The following is a 20,274-nucleotide window of genomic DNA, read 5'->3' on the forward strand; positions in this document are numbered from 1 at the left end:
CCGGCGCGGTGAGGGACGGGCGGGCTGGCCCAGGGAGGCGGTGGGGGCCGCTCTGTCATCACTGTCCTTCTGCCTCCGGGATTGCGGCTTCAGCGCGACGGGGCGAGCCGCGGAGCTGGTCCGGGACTAGTGGGGAAGTCGACAGGCGTAGGGGAGCGGCTGTGCTGCGGTCTGTCGGCCGGCCTGGTCGTTACAGGTTGAAACTGTTTGAAAAGAGGCCGCATTAAGAGACTTGTCCCGAGTGCTGAGCCGTTCCAGGGGTGAGATATGTGTGTGTGTCTGCTTTAAGAGTAGCGATGCGGAGAAACTACCGTGGAGGCACGGAGAGGCGTGGATGGAGCCGTCACAAGCGCAGCCAGCAGCCGCAGCGGCGCGGAGGAGCCCGCCCCAGCAACCGCGCCCAAAGGCAAGTACGGGCAGCCTGAGCTCAGCGTGCCCGAGCCGGTGGGGCTTACGCCTGGTTAAATGTGCAGAATGGTGACTTTCTAGAACTGAGAGGGGTGCCACCTGAAGATCTAGTAGACAGTACTTCTGGTATATCTGTCATCCCTGCTGGGAGTGGAATTGTGCTGATTTCTGGGAGTTTGTTGTGTGTTCACAAGTGTACGCTGATTTTAAACTGAGATGCAGTCCCATTAGTTAGTCCTTTCAGCTGTGTATTATCCATAAACCTTTCATCAATATGCAAAGATAGTTCAGGGAAGAAAAATACAGTTACTTCATTCTATCTGCCTATACATTATAAGCTCGAGTCTACTGTCATTGAAGGATCTCCCTGAATGTTTGAAAGCATGGTAAGTAATGTGGTAATACCACATCTTACAGATAAGGAAAATGAAAGAAGGATTCAGGAATAATCCCTTACCTTGAAAACTGATCCTTTCAGAAAACATGTTTTATATTTTAGAACTTACACTTGCTTGTATTTGAGCTGGTTTTATGGTTGCTTTTTTATTCCCTTGTTATTTCCTTAGTGCCTCTTTCAGGAGTAAAAGAGTCTAATGCTGTGCTTTAATATGCTAAGCTTTTTTTTTTTTTTGAAAACCTATTTTTAGGAAAAGAGAGACACATATGGGTTACCACGCTGGTTGTACTTGTGTAAGAAAACTTAGAAAATGAAATGGGCACTGCTTCATTGAGCAGAACTAAAAGTTTTCTTAGAGAGTTTTAAAGTTAAGTGCTTGGGTTTGATCTGGGGTGTTTTTCCCCTTGTATACCTGTTGTGTCCTTTAACCGTTTTCAGAGTTGTATAATCAAACCGCAGTAGTGCTGATATTAGAAACAGCAAATTACAAATTTCTTTGTAATTTTCTTTTCAATAAATTATGGCTCTTGCAAAACAGCTTCACGTACTGCTTTTAAGACGACATGTAATAAGAGACCTGTCTTAAAAACTTGAGAATTGTACAGATGATTCAGAAAACATCCTAGGGGAAATTTGCTCATCAGTACTGAATGTGCTCATGTATATTCGTTCAAAAGGAGGAAGGCTGCAGTTTCCCCTTGTATACCTGTTGTGTCCTTTAACTGTTTTCAGAGTTGTATAATCAAACCGCAGCAGTGCTGATATTAGAAACAGAATTTCTTTGTAATTTTCTTTTCAATAAATTATGGCTCTTGCAAAACAGCTTCACGTACTGCTTTTAAGATGACATGTAATAAGAGACCTGTCTTAAAAACTTGAGAATTGTACAGATGATTCAGAAAACATCCTAGGGGAAATTTGCTCATCAGTACTGAATGTGCTCGTGTATATTCGTTCAAAAGGAGGAAGGCTGCAGTTTCCCCTGTAATGTTCATTAGAAAAGCAGAGGCTTTTCTTGGAATTTTCATTAAACTTGTTTATTTTGCGTGTTTCTAAACCTTATCAGTGAAATTCTTGTTATGAAGAGAATGGCAAAACATTTTTGACCTGACATCAGTGTTTTACCTACACTATCTCTTGTTTTGTGCTGTGAAGACTTGCATGCTTTCAGGAGTGGGCTGTTTGTTCAGTGTACAATTGCCCAGTTAATCTTTTGCTAAAAAAAAAATTAGAGGCACTTGCAGAATCAACAGCAACCTCTAATGTATTAGCAAGTAATTTAAGGCTGGTGTGACTAATGCTCTTGAGAAATTTTTAAGCTGAATATTTTTCACTGTTTTATTTTCATAGCTTAATGTATGGTAATATGCAGAATATACTATCCATCAGAGCACTGCAGAATGATGTCAGTAACAATCTGCTTTCTAGTCTCTGTGGGAATGATGTGTGGGGCAATTATGAGCCTATCTTGAAGGCAATGCTACTTTTTTAGTCTGGAACAAGAAGAGCCACAGACCCCAGTGAATGCAGGTCCCAGCAGCAATGAAGAGCCTTCTTCATCCAGTTCAACGCAGAACTCCGCAGCACCAGGTAAGAGATGGTGTTCATAGGTCCAAAGTCAGTTCCTATGTGTTGATTGTATGACAAAAGTAGTAGTAGCTGTATTAATAATCTGGTGTGACAGGAACCATACAAACAGTATGTGGAGAAAAGTAACATCAGGTGATACAAAAAGATGTAGCAAGCAAGGATTTAGAGAACAGAGCCAAACCACTTTAAGGCCCACAAGTGCTTCTCATTTTTGAAAACTTGTGTTTAGCCAAGCTGATAGAAACTGAAAAAATGCAATTCTGTTTTTCCCTCCAGAAAGGCTACTTTAGGAAGAAAATAAACTACTAAGGAAGCAAATAAAATAAGAGAGCATATAAAAAATTACAGCTTGTGTTCACTTACTCAGTCTTTTGAAAGCTGCAACAATCCACCACTTTGTGTTGTGTCTCTTGTGTGATGTGTCTCTTTATGCCTTCAGTGTACTTTGTAACCTGTAATAAATAGACTCTGGCTAAATACTTGTTCATTTACAACAAATGATGAAGTAGCAGTGCTGTTGAGAAAGATGTCCTGTTTACATTCTGGTTTCCTAACTCATTAAACAACACTAGCAAAAACTAAGCCAGTGGGAACTTACATTTCTGTACAGCAGGAGAGTCCTGGAACAACACTGAGTTTAAAGAGATGGTTTTTGTATATCACTGTCTTGTGTTGTGAGCATGCTAGGACATGTACCTGCAAGGCATTTATTCCTGTGTAGTTACTGTGTAGTGTGCTAAATAGTTACACAGTTAATAGTTACTAAATGTAGAGTGCTTTTTAAGCTGTACTGATTCATTGACTAACTTTTTATTTTCACTGACCTGAAAAAGTCTTGGTCAGTTGTGGCTAAGCTCAAACCTAAAAGATGCAGACAGGGAGCTGAATGGTAAGCAGCTGCAAAAAAAAAGATACTTAAAATGAAATTTCTGATAGTAAATAAAGTTTTAAATAAAAACTCTTGAAATGAAAGGTTAACAATTGCCTCTGAATAAATTTCTTTGTCTTGACAGAATCTCTCAAAGTATTTTAAATCTGTCATAGTGTATTACTTGTCTGTCTCTGCTTTCACTAAAATTGAGTGTTTCACATCCCAATTTATCTTTGGAAGGAGCCAAATATACTCTTGATTTTATGTAAATCTTTCCAATGTGCTGGAGAAAAAGTGTCTTGTTCTGGGAAGTGAATCACTTTATTTGAGTTTATTTGATAAATCATTGTCTTTTTTTTTTTTTGCTGTCCTACCAAGTCTTTTAACTAAGAATGTCTCCTCCTGATTTATTTATGAAGAAAGACTACTTTTGTTCTGCAACAAAACCTTTCTTTTGTGCTTTTCTCATTGGTCTGAATTTCCTCTTGGTCAGTGGTGACGTCCCTTCTGTGTCTGTGTAAGAGCAGTGCATTTGAACACTCCAAATAACCTCAAATGTTTTCCTGTAAGTTGCTCATCTGTTCCCACTCTGTGTATCATGCCTGGGACGTGTTGGGAGCTATAGCTTTGGGTCTTGCAACTCTGACATTCACATGAAGACATGGAATATCAAAGAGCAATAAACAAACTTAGTTATCCATCTGATTTTGCCACTTTTTCTTCCCTGTGTCTCCCCCCACGCCCCCACAAAGAGCTGCCAGGATTTTATTATGACCCAGAAAAGAATCGCTATTTTCGCCTGCTGCCTGGACATAATAATCACAACCCACTCACCAAGGACAGCATTCAGCACAAGGCAATGGAGTGCAAAAGACTGAGACTCCTAGAAGAGGAAGAAAAACAGAATCAGGTATGTTTTGAAAAAGATTGCAATTAAGCTTTATTGTACTCTGGCCCAGGACAGATTATAAACGAAAGTCTTTAAGTTTGGACAATTCCATTTCTTCTGCTAAGAAAAAAGTCCTTGAAGCCTTTTGTTTGGCTCTGCCACACAGGAATGAAGTGAAGTCATTACAAACAAAAAAATCTATAAAGACACAGGCACTGTGCTCAGAATTGCAGTTGTCCAACCATTACACTTGAGTCAGGATATTGGATGCCAGGTTTCAAGTTCCTGTCTTGAATTGGCAAAGTGAGGTGTTGATTTAAAGTTTTTCACATTTTTAATAAATTTATTTATCATATTCCTGGACCTTGAAGAAACAAAACTAATAATAGTTGGTAGAAAGCTTTTTCTTGAAGAACTTTTTTGGACAGCTAAAATCAAGGCAGGTCTTATGTTTATGTCTGGAAAGCCTGTGTGCTTTTCTTCATAAAGTGTTACAGTGAAATTAATGCTGATGCTGCATATTTGTAATGTGGGTAAAATATCTAACAAGGATGCTTTTTCATTACCTGAAAAAACATGTCTTAGAACTTTACAAATAACAGCTCAGCTTATGTGCTATCATTTGGAAAAAATGAACAGTGTTCTCTTTCTTAAGCAATGGAGTTCTCCAACCAGCTTTTCAGTCTTCAGTGTAAAGAACATTTTGACTCTCAAACACTTGCTTTGTCTGAGCATTATCAAAAAGATTTCTTACTCCATAATTCTGCTAAATACTCTATGCCTTGGTCTCCTCAGAAGGTGTTTGCATTAAATTCTAAAAGGTTTGTGAATCGTGGAATGGAATCATAGAATGACTTGGGTTGGAAAGGACCTTAAAAATCATCTAGTTCCAACCCCAGTGCTGTGGGGGGAATGGAAAGAGAATGGAAAAGCAGTTTAGTACAGAAAGACTGCATATTTAATATCAGTCTCCTTGTGATAGAAGATTTTGCTATATAAGAAGAATTTGAGGTGTTGTAATGAAACCAGAAGGTGACTTTACACCTCCAGGTGGTACTGCTGATTATGTAGAGTGAAGACTATGGCTGTTGGAGTTTCATATTTTTTCTTCAGCTTCTGTATTTACCAAAGCACTCCATATCTCATAGGAATATATTCTTACCTACTTACTGTAGTAGATCAGGGAGATGGTGCTGGAATGTGTTTTATATGTTCTGAAAATTTTAATATGTGTAGGCTAGAGAAAAAAGTTACCTAAACATCCCAAACATCAAAGACCCACAGCCGTGTTTGAATCTTAAACAAGTAAATAACTGAGTACAGTTCCATGTTACTCTCTTCCAGAAAACAACAAGGGCTGGACTGAACTCATCTGTGCTGTTACAGAAAAGGCAGCTGGGTTCCCTCAGCTCCACAAGTTATTGCAGGTACAATGATTTGATTTGTCTTCTGTTAGCAACGCCAAGTTCTGCTGTTAGTGCAACTGTTTCTGTCAGGTTTTCTTGCATTTCTTACTGTTCCATTGGGAGGAGGAGGAACATATTACTTCAAGTCGGGAAAAAGGTTATATTCTGTAATAATCAGATTACTAAAATGATGAGAATTCAAATGAGGAAGTTGTTTCCCAATTTTACTTCAAAAGAAGTTTATTTTATGTATGTATATGGATATGCCATTTTGTCACATTGCATTTTATGAGTATAGCACAGGTTTTTTAGGATAAGTGCCTTTCAATGGACATGACCATTCCCTTGCCCCCATCAGAACAGAAGGCAAGTTAAGTTAGTAACTTGCTGTGTTGCTGTTCTGGCTACTAAAGATGAGCTGGGGTTCAAAATAGTGGGATGAAATTCCATGCATGTGGAAGATGTACATGTTCATGGGTTATGCAGGTTAAATTTCAGCATGCTAGTTATTCAGGCATTTCCTCTTCAGTGATTGAGAAGCATTCTACATCCTGTCCAGAATTCTTTTCATATGCATTAAATTTAAGCTTACCTGAATTCTCCTTTCTTCAACCCCCTCACCCTCCTACCTGCTTTTGCAGGCTAGTCCATGAACTAAAAGTGAACTGCATGCAGAGGAGGAAGATAGAAATTCACAGTCCGGATTCCTCAGTTGCTGGAACCAACAATTTTAAAATCATTGTGGTATGTTATGAGAAATGATAAGTCTTTAAGATAAAGAGAACCTGTTTTCAGTGAAAATTTAGGCTCTTGTAATAAAATCACTCAGGTTAAATGTAGCTTTTAAAGATGTGTTATTCCTTCTCTGTCAGTTCTTAAAATCTGTGCTCAGTAACTTTAAACAGGTAGGGAGAAGCTGTTCCTTTCCTACAAAGGAAAATTATAAAAAGGTTGGATATGAAAGCCATTTTTTGTTGTTTTTTGTTTTGTTTTTTTTTACTCTGATCAACTTGTTCTTTTGGAAGTAAGTAGGAGTCGAGTGGATCATTATTGTGGGGCTGGGAGGAGGAGTGGAGAGGATCAAGAGAAAGAAGAGAAAAATGAAAAAGGAGAATTTTGGGAGTGGCAAAGCCTGTGGTTCAGAGAATCTAAGAAAACATCAGTAATCACTTTACATTTCATGATCTTTCATAGACTATATAGGAAGCTCTCCAGGACCAGCTCCTGGCCTTGTAAACAGAGCACTGCATAGATAGCTGAAGCCAGAAGGGACTCAGAAACAGTGTAAGTGTATAGAATTGTTAACATTGGAAAGATCACTTATTGTTAGCCAAGGACTGAATCCTTTTCTTATCCCTGATTTTTTCTCTGCATGCATTTAAAAGGAATTGGCCACTGATTTTAGAGGTGAATGGAAAGCAGGTGGTGTTAAAGGGATCAGAATTAATGTGTTGTTTCATTTTAGACTTAATGCAACTCCCTCAAGCTGTTTTTCCTGTAAGTTTCCAGTGAGTGTGACCGGTAAGCTTTTATTTTACAGGCAGATGTTGCTTGTGAACGAATATTCACTGTGAACGATGTAGAGCATGGAGGATGTAAATATGGTATCATCAATCTCAGCGGTTTGGGGAAGGAGTCTCTCACTGTGGAGATGTATGACAACCTCTACTTCACAAACCGCAAAGTACTGCTTTCTGTTCCTCCTTCCTTTGGTGGTTGCGTTCTCAGAACACTGTTCTTGGGAGGCTCAGGTGGAAGTGCCATGAGGGTTGGGGAAAGGGCTAGGAGAAGAGAATGGAAGAATCTAGAAATGTGAAACTTGGGTAAACACAGAACCACAATAAACCTGTCCTGAAAGTGCTCAGTACTAGTGATAGTTGTCAGGATTGTTATACTACAATTAGAATTAAGGACTACGTAGAAGTACCAGCTTCCAAGGATAGTGATTACTTTAGACTTCGACTGGCAAAACTGAAGTTTGGCTATCAAACTACCATGCTTCTTTCTTAAAAATAATTTGGGAAAGTGTGTTTATCCTCCTTTAAATATGAGGCATATTTAAAACAGGTTATCATGATCTCTTCATGTTCAGGTTCTTTCAGGGATGGTCTCTTGGTGCCTTAGTCTGTGTTTGGCCAGACTTCAAAATGCTGTTCTGTTGTTACGAGTATGAAGTTGAACTGCTTGTGCCCCATTACTGAGTAATTTAGTGGGCTGAGGAGTTGTGCCCAGTGCCTAATTTTATGTCATTTCTGCATGGAAATAATCTTTCCTTAATTGAATAACAGATCACAAAAATAGTATGTTTTCTTCTCTCTGAAGGTGAACTCTGTGTGCTGGGCATCACTGACTCATCCAGATTCTCATGTTTTATATCCTTTTAAAAAAATCAGAATTGTCATTCAGGTTTCACAAGTCTGCATCGTGCTTCACAAAAAATCTAACTTCAAGGAATACCTCTCCTATAGCTCCCCCAGAAGATAAGTTTTCTGGAAAACAGCAGAAGTAAAGAAAATTGAAATATGTTGGAATTACTGAGGCAGATGTATGGTTTTGTTACAGGTATATGTAGAATTATTCCCATGTTAATGGTAAATGAAAGACCGTGTTTTGTGTGATGGAGAATTCCCACTTCATTAATAGTGTATATAAATGCCATATCCAGAATGATCTGATGTTTGGAAGTTGGCTGAGGCAAAAGAAAAGGAGCAGAGGGTTAAGGCAACAACCTTTTCCTGAAGTGAACCTCTTTGAAAGTGGGATGGTTCATTTGTGTTTAAAACCATCCCTGTGTTGGTAGGGGTGAGAGGAGAATGGGAGCAATTCTGTAGCATCACCCGCAACTTTCAAAGCATGTTCTGCAGGTCTGACTCGAAGAGGAAGGTTGATGATACAGTAGAGGCAGCAGGAAAGAACAGTGCAGAGCCCAGAAGAGGTGGGGGGAAAAAATTGAGTTTTGACATAGGAGATGGCAGACAACAGGTGTGTTACAAAGTGCCAAAAGAAATTACATAGAAAAGTATGGAACGGCCTGTGTGAAAAGCCATGCAATTCCAGACCAGCCCATCAGGGGCAGGAGCTCACCAGGCATGCACACAGCTGGGGATGTGTTCAGGATCACTTGGTTTGCTGGGTTCCTGCTTTCACCTAGCTGAGTTACAGATTTACCCCACTGAACTTGAAATGCAGCTTTCAAATTCTATTTGTACCTGGTACAGTCTTTATAAAATATTTAAATGTAATCTAAAGTGAGTTTTCCTTGCCTCCCATTTTTCCATTTTATCTTCATGAAAAACAGATCTATATTAATGCAGTGTCATCGACATGAAAAAGTAAGAATGATCTATATAGGCCATGCTGATTTTTTATTTTTCCTATCACTAGTAAGATACAAGAGTATTGTCTTATCTTTCTGGTAGTGAAAATACAAAGCAAGAATATGAGTTCTTTCTAGCTCACTCCTATGAAAGAAATGAAGTGTCACAGTATTATCTTTCTGGTAGTGAAAATACAAAAGCAAGAATATGAGTTCTTTCTAGCTCACTCCTATGAAAGAAATGAAGTGTCACAGCTTAGTTGTAAACTGTAAGGCACATCAGAGGTCTCGAGGAAAAGTGTTGTGAGCTGTAACTGTGTCAGGGCATCTTGCTTTTCCCATTTATAAATATTAGGTAGCCTGTTCTATTCTAGGGAGAAATCAGTTTTCCTTAACTCACTTCAGCAAGCTGTGTCTCATGGGAATTGCAGAAACACCAGGCTGTGCCAGTCTGCTTCCAGCATCGTTGTTCAGCAGCACTAACCCAGGTAGGGTGTTTCTGTTGGTTTTTTGTCTCCAAGTTCTGGTAGCAATTATAGTACAAAAAGAGCACAAATGAAAGGTTATTTTAGCATTTTTTTTCTGTAGTTGATGACACTGTTGTATTTCTGTAAGACTAAAACAGCTTAAGAAGTGAAATGATGATGAAAGAATTTGAGACTTAATTAACAAGCATATTCAGAGCCCTAGTTTATTTTTAGCTGCTGCAGTACTTGACTTTGGCAGGAGAATACCTCACTTGTAAAGTAAACACTTGAGATTTTTCATGAGTAGCTTGGCCTACAATTAATATGCAGAAGCTGCCCACAGCAAGTACTCACATTTCCTTGTAGAATGTCCAGTCACTGCAGAATCTGTTCTCATAGCAGCTGCTCAGGTATGCTCAGTGCATAAATCAGAGGTGGAAAGCTGGTAAGTATCTCGGCCCATAGCTCCTTGTACAAACTCCAGCTCTCCAGTTGTATGGAAACTTGACTGACTGGGAGAGTACTATGTCCTAAGTATGGCTATAGCTGATCTTTTTTGTTGAATGTTCTTAGGGGCAGGACTTAATTAATTGGACCTTCTTGATAGATATTAGAACCATGCTTCTTCCAGTCACAGAGTGCTCTAATCTGGCTTCCATTGAGACATGATCAGTTAAATTTATACAGAGGAAATCTGTGATAGATAAGAGTAATGGACTAATTTTAAAATTTTAATTTCTTACTATATATGTAGCCATTAAAAAAGTTTGCATAGAGTCAGCATGAACTTGAATGAAGAGTCACTGAGGGTGGATGGCTACTAGGCCAGCATACCCAGTTGCTCTGGGAAAGATTTCAAGCCCTTCACCATAATTAGTTGCTGTGGCTTCTACCAAAGTCCTCTTGTTTAGTATATCCTATTGACTGTTCAGGTATTTCCAGATTTGATTTCCTTCACTCTCTGAAAGAGGAGGTTTGTGGGAGCCTTGCTGAATAGATGCCAGGAGAAAAGTAGAACTTAGCCTGTCTAAAACTATGTTATCCATCCATTCTTGTCCATGTGACCTCTGCTACCTGACAGATGTATGTATGATGCACCATGAAGGAAGTGAAAACTGAGGATGTAGTCTGCTAATTGGCATAAATTCTGTGCAGGGGCTACATGAGTAAGGGTCAAATCTAGGGGTTTATTACTTAATTTTTTTTTAATAAGCAGGCATAGAACTTACAGGTTAGGCTTTGGCTAATCTATAGTTTATAAAGTAAATGTTTTTTATTTCTAGTCCACTCATCTTTAAAAAATGGCTTACTTAGCGCTATAAGGTGAGTGTTACTTTTCTCTTTCCTGCCATGGTGAGCCCTCTGACTACTGAATAAATTTCAGTCTCTCAATATCATCTATTTACATAGACTGTAGGTGTCCCATTTACATTCATGAACTTCCATTTCTGTTTCCTGTTCCTTGAGTAGCAAAAGGACACTAATTGGGTAGCATTTTCTCTGCTTTAGATTAAAATGTTAAAAGAAATGTGGCAATCTAAGAACCTTTCTGGGTTACCATCCTGTCCTAACATTTTATGAACATTTCATGTGTTGCTCCTGTCTTCTAGGAGATCGACCTGGAATGCTGTGCAGTTTCAAGATATCCACTGCCTGGTCCTGCGCTTGGTGCCTGAATCCCCAAGCAGACAACTGCTTTAGCACAGGTGACCCATCTGCAAGGCTAGCAATGCCCTCTGTCTCAGTGGGGAAGGCTTCTTCCATTATCTCCCATCTGCTACACAAATTACAGCTAAACTATCATCTGTCTTCCTTAGGCCTGACACGACGAGTGCTTGTGACCAATGTAGTGACAGGGCATCGTCAGACATTTGGAACCAGCAGTGATGTGCTGGCACAGCAGTTTGCCACTCAGGTAGGGAGAACCAGACACCATTTTTTCAGAGCACTTCCTCGTTGGTGGGCTCTTTGGGGCAGGATTCCTCATGCTGCACAAAAGGTTGTGATTACAGCTGCTGTTGGGTGGCTGTTCCACAGCAGAACTGATGGGGTCTGATGCTTGCACACAATTGAATAGCAACAAAAATATTATCTGATTTCAAATTGTGGCAACAGGGCAATTTTTGTTAAGATTACAGAGGTTAAAAGACAAGGAAGTACAAAGAGCACAGTAATAACATGTAAAATTGTTTTGGTTTTGGCAAATATCCTCATTCTAGTAACACTCAGTGTATTGCCTCCCCAAAAAGGAGAAAGTCCCTATAAAATATTATTGAACTTGTTCACAAAGAATTAGGATAGTAAAATAGGAATATGAGAATTCCAGTTTCTGTTTTGCTGTTATGTTAGACTGAGTTCCTGCTTACCTAGGCAAACTTTCACAGCTAAAGTAAATAGCTGAGGTTTGAATGGAACTAATGAACTTGTTGAAAAATGCTGCAGTGTGTAATTAAAATTCTATTTCTTAATGCATCTGTTAAAATAATTTGACAACTACACTGTAGAGCTCAAAAGCATGACACAGGCTGTGTCTGTGTACCTGGTAAGAGCCTTGCAGATGTTACACAGTATGCTCCTTTCTCTGGGATTCTCCCAGACCCCAGTGCTGTACAACGGCTGCCGTTCAGGTGAAATTTTCAGCATTGATGTGCGCCAACGTAACCGCAAGGGGCAGAGCTGGAAAGCAATTCGTCTCTTCCATGGCTCAGCAGTTACATCTATTCACCTTATGGAGGCTGAACATTATCTGATGGCAGCAGATATGGCTGGAAAGGTATGGTTTTGTTGTGTTTAGGATATTCTGTTCCTTTTAGTATCTGGGAATTTACACGTACTTATCCCACTCCCAATGGCAGATGTCTGCTTTTAGTATGTAGTATGGAATGGGCTGGTAGTTCCATTTATGGGTCTTCTTCTAGAGACCATTATTTATCACAGAATGGTTTGGGTTGGATGGAAACTTAAAGATCATCTGGTTCCAGCCCCCTGTCATAGGTAGGGACACCTTCCACTAGACCTTCATCCAACCTGGCCTTGAACACTTCCAGGGATAGGACATCCACAACTTCTCTGGGCCACTTGTTTTAGTCACTCACTACCTTCACATTAAAGAGCTTCCTAATATTGAATCTGAACTTACCCTTTTCAGTTTAAAGCCATTCCCCTTGTCCTGTCACTACATACCCTTATAAATTGACCCTCTCTGGCTCTCTTGTAGACTCCTTTAGGAGGAGGCTGCTTTTGCAGGCTGAATTCTCTGTCTGTCTCCACAGGAGAGGTCCTCTAGCCCTCCCAGTCATCTTCAGAGCCCTCTTCTGGACGTGCTCCAGCACATCCAACCTTTGGGTGCTCTCTGCTTTAATATATCCTCTCTCAAACAATTTCTTCAACTTGCAGATAAAACTGTGGGACCTGAGAACAGCAAAGTGTGTGAAACAGTACAAAGGTCATCACAATGAATATGCTCTTCTCCCTTTGCATGTAAATGAGGAGGAAGGACTTCTTATAGCAGGTAAGAGGGTGACTTTTCCCCTCTTCTATTTAGTATTGTATATGGTAGTGACTGACTTTTTTATGCCTGAGGGGTGTTTCTTAGGTACAGCTGTTAGAAACTATAAAGCTGTTAATTCTTTAAAATTCAGAAAAAATTTAGCCTTAAACATACTGTAATATACTATGAAAATTACATTATGGATTCATTTCTACTGTAATCAATCCTGTAAGGTGCTCAACACCTGCTAATCTGCTGCGTCCTGCAGAAGTTTTATTATCCTTTCCACAATATGTCTCAAGAGTAGAGCAGAAAACATTTGATTTTAAAATTCAGGGAAACAACATGTAAACAGGAGACTTTATCTAGAGACTCCATATCTTTAGTTCGTGCTTAAGGGGAGAATGTGGTGATGGACTGAAGCATTGGCATGTGGGCTTGACTCCTTGTAAACTGTTTATACCACTTGGATTCATTTTGAATACTCCCAGTTACACTCAGATTTTTGTATTATTATTATATTTTAGGTGGGGGTCAGGAAAAGTAGCAATAGATGAAACAAAACCCTTATAGTGTAGCCAAGCTTCATAAAGTCACTGTAAAGACAGTGACCTCCTTGACATATCCTTGGATATATCAGTAAGTGGTGGAATAATAAGAATTTTAATGTGACTGAATTTTTCTCCCTTTTTTGACTTAGGAGCTTGATAAAGGGAAAAGCACTCTAAATACTGATTTACTGTACCTTTAATTACCTAATAGAAAATGCATATTTTTCCCAGTCTCGTAGTATTCAGTGTAAAATTTTTGTTTTGTAAAGTATATGGAAAAAGACTTTGCCTTTTGTGGGTGTAAAAATATTCAGGGTGTTTTCTCCATAGACCTTCTGCTTCTGTGGTGATAATCTTGCAGAACTGTGTCAAGTCTTTTTTGTGTAATGTTGAATTTTGCTTTCCTCCCAGTTGGTCAGGATTGCTACACCCGAATCTGGAGTCTCCAAGATACTCATCTGCTTAGAACCATCCCTTCTCCCCACCCATCATCCAAAGATGCCATTCCCAGTGTGGTGTTTTCTTCAAGACTTGGGGGTAGCCGAGGAGTTCCTGGCTTACTCATGGCTGTCAAACAAGATCTCTACCACTTCTCCTATAACTGACATCTTCTCCTTAGACCTGGCCTACAAAGCTGCCAATATATATGTGACTTTAGAGTCTTTACACCAGTCACCAAGCTGTTGAGTCATTATGTGCTGCTGTTGCATCTGCTTTGCTCATCTAATTGTGAGCCTCCTTCAGGAGTTCAGCAAATCTTGCTGTATACATACATCTCAGACCTCTTGTAAATAAAAGCTGAACACTGATTAACTGTAGGCAAAAGTCAGTCTCTCTGAAATCTAGCTGTAAGCCTGCCAAATAGGTAACTTTAAGAGCCTCTGTTGTGCTAGCTGAATGTGCTGTCAAAAGGCTGCTCTAACTTGATTCTAGTTTGGTCACCTAACCCTTAGCTGTGGGCAGATCTGCCCCAAGAAGCAGGCTGGCCCAGCACAGTGAAGCAGCTGATGTTGAGAAGCTAAACACTAAGTGTTCTGGGTCTTTGTTTGGGGTAGCTTTGGTTGGTGTTCCTGCAATTGCCACTGCTATATGTTGGAAGAAGTTGATTGGAAACAACCATGTTCCATGGTTGGAAACAGCTCAGGGAGGAGCTGTTTTCCTCACCCCTGCTGTCAGTCCTTTTGCTGGGTCACACTACACTTTGTGCCTTTCAGATGATGGTAGCGTGTGACTGCCTTGCCACAATCCCTGTAGAAGGCAGCAGGCATGAAGTAAAGCCCCTCTTCTGGTCCACTAGCAAAGCTGAATGTCCTTGTTAATTTATCAGGGTTTCCTAACCACGTCCACACCCCTGACATGCAGTTTGGTCAGCAGTCTGGAAGGGCAGGCTTGCTCAGGCTGCTGTAGCAGGACACAAGCCCGGCTGTATAGAGCATGTCTTTGTGCAAAGTCAATATACAGAGGTACAGCTGGGCCCTCAGCTGCAAAGCTGTAGTACCAGCTCACAGGAACTGGATGATACCATATCTGTATTTGAGAACAACTACCATCCAATGGAGCCTCTTCACTTCCTGCCTGGTAACCAGTCTGGGTTGGACAACACCATCCTGCTCTCAGCATCTGTAGGAAGCACTGACCAGATGTGGAACCTATGCAAGGGTAAAGGACCATGAACTAGGATGGGCTTTACAGGAAAGATACACTGCACTCAGGTTTTCCAAAATTTTTACTAAAGGAGTGCCAGAACCATCTTTTCATCCTGGGATCTGCTTGGAGCATTCAGGTGTACAGTTCTGTCATGAGAGATGCTACTTCCCCTGGAAAGCTCAGCAGATGAGAGTACAAATGGGTTCTGATGACAGCCATGTGAAGAGAGCGCAGTGAGATGGCCTTGGCAGAGAGCAAGGCTGGGACTCGGCAGTCCAAGTGCCTTCTGCCAGCAGACATGGGCTGCACAAGCAAATGCCAGTCTTTGTAAGGCTTTTCTAAGTCGCAAGATTTGATTTCCCTTCCCGAAAGGAAATTTCATTTCCTTTCGGGAAGGGAAATGAAATCTTGCAATTTCAATGGCAATCAATTGGGCACGCTTTGGTCCATGTCCCTGCACTTGATGGCATCCCAAGCCTTTCGATGAATTTCACTTTAGCGAAGATTTATTTTTTTTTCCGGTATCCATACCATGTCTACCATATCTTCCCCTCAAAGTTCTACCTTCCTCCTTGATTTTTTTCCCTGCTTTTGCCACACGGAGATGAGTGGTGCTGCTCTCTACAGGTGTGGCCTCTCAGGCAGTTCCCAGTGCAGCACTCTAACCTTCATCTCTGTCCTCTCTGGAAAGGACTGCAGCAGTGCTGAGCATCCTAGGCCGGAAGAGTCCTCTTTCTGCCTTCAAAATAAGCTCCCACCAGCACCCTCTTCAGCATATTACAACGTTTTCCAGGTATCTCATTTCTTAACAGATATGATTACTGTTAAGCACCTAAAGCTTTTGGCCAAAGCAGCCTATTTACGGAGGGATTTTACCCTGCCACCTTGATCCTTATGGGCCATCAGCTCAGTGTGTTTAACCTCACACTGGTGCATGTGCAAGAAAGCTCTTGCTTTTTACTCCTCTTGAAGAGGAGTATTTGTAGTTTAAAAGTGGGTTAGTAAAACTGTTCAACCAGTCACAAAATGTTTTTCCCAGAAGTGAGAGTCAGCCACACTATAAGCACAGTGCTGTTAACAGGCATAAGGCACTCAGGGCTGTGGTGTGTTCTCAGGAGCTCTTCTTGCTCTCCCAACACATCAGTGTTGTGTGGTGAACTCCTAACCTTTCTTTGTATTTCATTTACCCATAAATCTATACAGAAGTCAATAGAGCAGGAAATCTCTTCTCTTGGGAGCAGTGTCAAAACTTTATAGCGTGAATATATTCTGTCAGAAAGCTGCTGCAAGGGTAATCAAGATGAATCCCAGCAAATACTCAAAATAGTGCCTTCCCTCTTTGAGTATACATTCAAACCCCCCAAATCTTTCTTCTATCCCATTACCAGCCAACTTGTATTTTCCCATGGGCAGACTGAACTGTTAATTCCTTACAACCATGGTTCCCCTCATACCTCTGGCTTTCGTGTTCCTCTGCAGAGCCTTCTTTCTCACACAAAACAGAGCTGCTCACAGCTTAAGTTCTGTGCTGCCCCTTCTTTCCACAGACACTGTTTATGAGACATGGGGGTGTCCTGCTCTCCTAAATGGTAAGCCTTGCAGGCTGTTCCCATTCCCTCTACTACCCTTTGAAAACCAAGGGACCTAGTCCCCAGTTGCTTGGCTTTTCAATTTGAGAAAATATTCCACAATTTGTCCTGGTTGGTTAATTTTTGACATGTAGTTAGTAACCTACAAAGATAATGAAATCTCTTAAAGCAAAATTAATTCCAAAATTTAAACATTTAAAAATTTAGACTCTTTCAGTGCTCTTAATGCCAGTAATTCCTGTTCTGTAAGAACAGGACCATGCAACAATTATGTTCAGTTACCGTGGGAAACACCAACTAAGAATTGTGGTTGAAAGGCATCTTACATAACTGAAGATAGATAATTCTCTATATTCCTTTGAGGGAAAACTCATACAAAAGAAAAACAAAATTAATACAAAATAATTTCCTTTCTTTTGTTTCCAGGAACCAAGTGCACACATGTCCCTTGCAAACTCATTCACCCAACTAGTGCTTTTGCAGCCAACACTTCTAATTAAGCCTGCAAAAGGACTAAAAAAGGAGAGGGCAAGCACGGCAAGAAGAGAGGCAATTTGGCTCCAGTAATAAACAGCAAGCAGTTTACAGGCAGCAGCTGAAGTATATTAAATCATCTCTTTCATCACACAGCAACAGTGGGGGCTTAAGGCAGTTAAAAAGGAACCACAACACTATTCCTGTCTGCTACAGTATCAAAACATTGTATTTCTTTGTCTCTGCTTCTCAGCAAGGATTGAACTAGTGGAAAACTTCAGAAAAGCCAGCCAGCTCCAAGGCAGGTTGCAGCATCCCTCATCCAGCAGACACCATTTCCTTGGTCCCACTGGTTCCCTGAAGCATGGCACAGCCTACCCAGCTCTCCTCACTGGCCAAACTGCCAGTGCCTCCCATCAACACCAGTCTCTCAGAAGCCACAGTCTCACCCTTGCTCTGTTCTGTGTCCCCTGCTGCTATCAGTCATCTCTCAACCCTGATTAATAAAGCTCTTTACACATAAACTCCTTTAGGTCACATAAGAGCTAAAGACATAACAGGTAGAAAAACTTCAATTTTAACTTGAAATTTCTAAAGCAGGGAGGAGATTTGCTTTTGGGTCTTCTGTGGTGGTGTTGGTCACATCTTTCTGTTGGTCCCAATTTACTGCAGTACATGTATGCATGGTCATTTCTCCTCGATTATACTGATGAATACTGAAACTAAGAGGTTAAAAAATTCGATTTACTAGTCACCAATTCACACTGTCATTTTTGCATTTTTAAGTTTAAGAGGGACCTATTCTAACAGGATTGGAAAAGAATTCATTTTTTTATGAGAAAGGGAGCATTCAAACCCAGCTATGTGCATAGTCTGAGGTTATCCCCTTACAGAAGCTGCTTTCAGAAAAGTTACAATCTAGCAGTGGAGAATTCAGCTTTAGTCCCCAAACCTTCAGTCACTAGTGGCTGCTTGCACACCCTATATGTACTACATATACTGTGAGCTGAATCCAGCAGTCAACATCAACCCAATGTACTTTCTACACAGGGGTTTTGGGGTGAGGGCCTGGGAGCTGAGAGATGTTTAACCCAACTGTTCTAAGCACTTTACAAATCAGTGTAATACTTCAAAAATGGAAGGCAAGGCACAAAATTGATAAACCTTTTCAGGTAATGTCTGAAAATATAATCAAGATCACCTGCTTTTTCTTGTTGAAACAACTTCTTTCCTATCTGTTGGTATCATGGTATCTGTGAAGAACTTTGATGCCTTCCTGACAAGTCATCATCTGCACATCACCATCAGACATATGCACCTGCTTCTCTCCAGTGCTGCTTGCCTTTTAAGCAAAACCAGAAATATTTAACAAGCTTTTCAGAACATTAGAAATCAGTATGTTTCAAAATCTCTGGCATTCTTGAAATTAGAACTATTATAATTTCTGTAATGCCACAATTAAAACACCTCCTACATAAGGATTTACACACACACACATATATATATATCTATATATATATATCTCACTGGTATGTTGATTTTGCTTGAGTTATATCCAACAGAAAGAAAGTTAAAAACCTGCATGCAATTTAATTTTGGCTTGAGATAACTAACTAGCTGCTATTTTACTTTAGCTTTGTCTTTGTCACATTATACTGTTGATTTTGAAAGCCCTCATAGCAAGTTTTTATTTATTTTGGCATTGACATGATTTCATTTTTGATGTACCTGCACTACAAACAAATGCATTTTATGACATATATTCTGTCAGTAAGAGTACATATATTACATGTCAGCATGGCTTTGCCATGAGAGTGCCCAGCTAAAGTAGGGGATGGGGATGAAACCTGGATGACAAAAAGCAGGCAGTTCTATCACTTGTCCAAATCACTCTCTGTTCTCAAATTACTGCCAGGCAGACATATTTGTTGGTGCCAAATTATATTACAGCCATCAGTGATAATTAAATGCAAGGACAATGCCACAATACATGGCATTACAGTAACTGACAATGGCAGTTGACAAATGAAACATGAAAATGATGAGAGGCTGCCAAAATTGAATTACATTAGTATTTAAACCTAACTAGGCTGGTTATGCTGAAAGCAAAAATAAGGACAACAAAGTCTGTAGAACCAGGTGGGGAAGCCAGAGTCCTGCAATGTTAAAGCCCAGGCTCCCAAAGCAACAGGGCATTTGTGAATGTCTCAGCACAGTCATAGCAGACACCTGGCATAAATGCAAGGCAGATCTAACTTAAGGATGGTGTTTATTTCCACAAACTCTCGTAGACATCAAAAGCTAGCAAGGGTTGTCTTGTCTTCCAGAACACAACCAAAGGTCCAATTCCCAAGGGACACAGACAGGAATGTACAAGATACCTTGGCCAACTTGAGCCTGTGCAACTTCACCTGCAAGGCACTGGGCAGAACAAATGAACAGGAAAACCAGTGCAGGGGTTGGAAGCGGGGGAGGGCAGTGAACGAAGGACAAAGCAGTTTTTCTTGTGCAGGTAACTCCAGCTTAGAGCCTTTCCTGCCCTGACAACAGCTACATGTTGCAGCCATGCTGCTCCACCATCTGTCCCCTGGCTGCAAGTCTCAGGTGCACATTTAAGCCAAGAATGGCCTACAGGGTTTGGATAGGAGTCTAAGTAAAAGTGTTGACATCTATATGAAGCTTACATCTATTTGCTTCACAAGATGACAGGGAAACCCACATCATCTATTTGAAGATGAATCTTCATGCTGAATTGCCATATATACCCATAATGGAAATAAATCCATCAGAATAGAGCAATCAACAAGTCTAGACTTGTTTTGTGATGCTTTGATAAGGAATTCAGTTTTTCACTGCCACATATCTCTGCAGATTGGCTAGTTCATGTGATTGTTATTTTACTCAATGTTTTCCATAGCATTTCCTAATTGTAAGAGGTGCAGATGGTGCTTGATCTGTCAATAATCAATCTGGCATAATTTTTCTAACAAGAGATTTACATCAGTCAGCTTCAGTCTAACTCAGAACAGGCTTTTATCGTGTCACATCTCAAACCAATTGAGACCAATTAATTATCCTACCAAGTAAGCGTGGCAATTTTAACTGCTAAAATATTAACATTACAGTGAACTTCAGTTGACCCAAGGGACACATTAGCACCTTGACCAACTACAACTTCA

General features: G+C 40.3%; 1 protein-coding gene across 2 annotated transcripts; it reads left to right on the top strand.

Moving 5' to 3' along the window:
- The first annotated feature begins 6 nt into the window (after nucleotides 1-6).
- DCAF4 (DDB1 and CUL4 associated factor 4) lies at nucleotides 7-14,203 on the top strand. 2 transcript variants are annotated; one of them, XM_039705312.1, is made up of 13 exons: nucleotides 7-406; nucleotides 2,298-2,395; nucleotides 4,019-4,176; nucleotides 5,500-5,582; nucleotides 6,203-6,305; nucleotides 7,102-7,245; nucleotides 7,884-7,933; nucleotides 9,286-9,365; nucleotides 10,955-11,050; nucleotides 11,162-11,259; nucleotides 11,941-12,117; nucleotides 12,741-12,855; nucleotides 13,797-14,203. In XM_039705312.1, exons 1-13 carry the CDS (start codon nucleotides 297-299, stop codon nucleotides 13,988-13,990), a joined length of 1,506 nt encoding a protein of 501 aa, XP_039561246.1. In that variant the 5' UTR covers nucleotides 7-296; the 3' UTR covers nucleotides 13,991-14,203. The 2 variants fall into 2 exon arrangements, with proteins under 2 accessions (XP_039561246.1, XP_039561247.1); XM_039705313.1 differs by lacking the exon at nucleotides 7-406 and adding an exon at nucleotides 421-794.
- The last annotated feature ends 6,071 nt before the right edge of the window (nucleotides 14,204-20,274 follow it).

Source organism: Passer montanus, unplaced genomic scaffold (assembly GCF_014805655.1).
Source record: "Passer montanus isolate IOZ18808 unplaced genomic scaffold, ASM1480565v1 scaffold18, whole genome shotgun sequence".
NCBI classification, from domain to species: domain Eukaryota; kingdom Metazoa; phylum Chordata; class Aves; order Passeriformes; family Passeridae; genus Passer; species Passer montanus.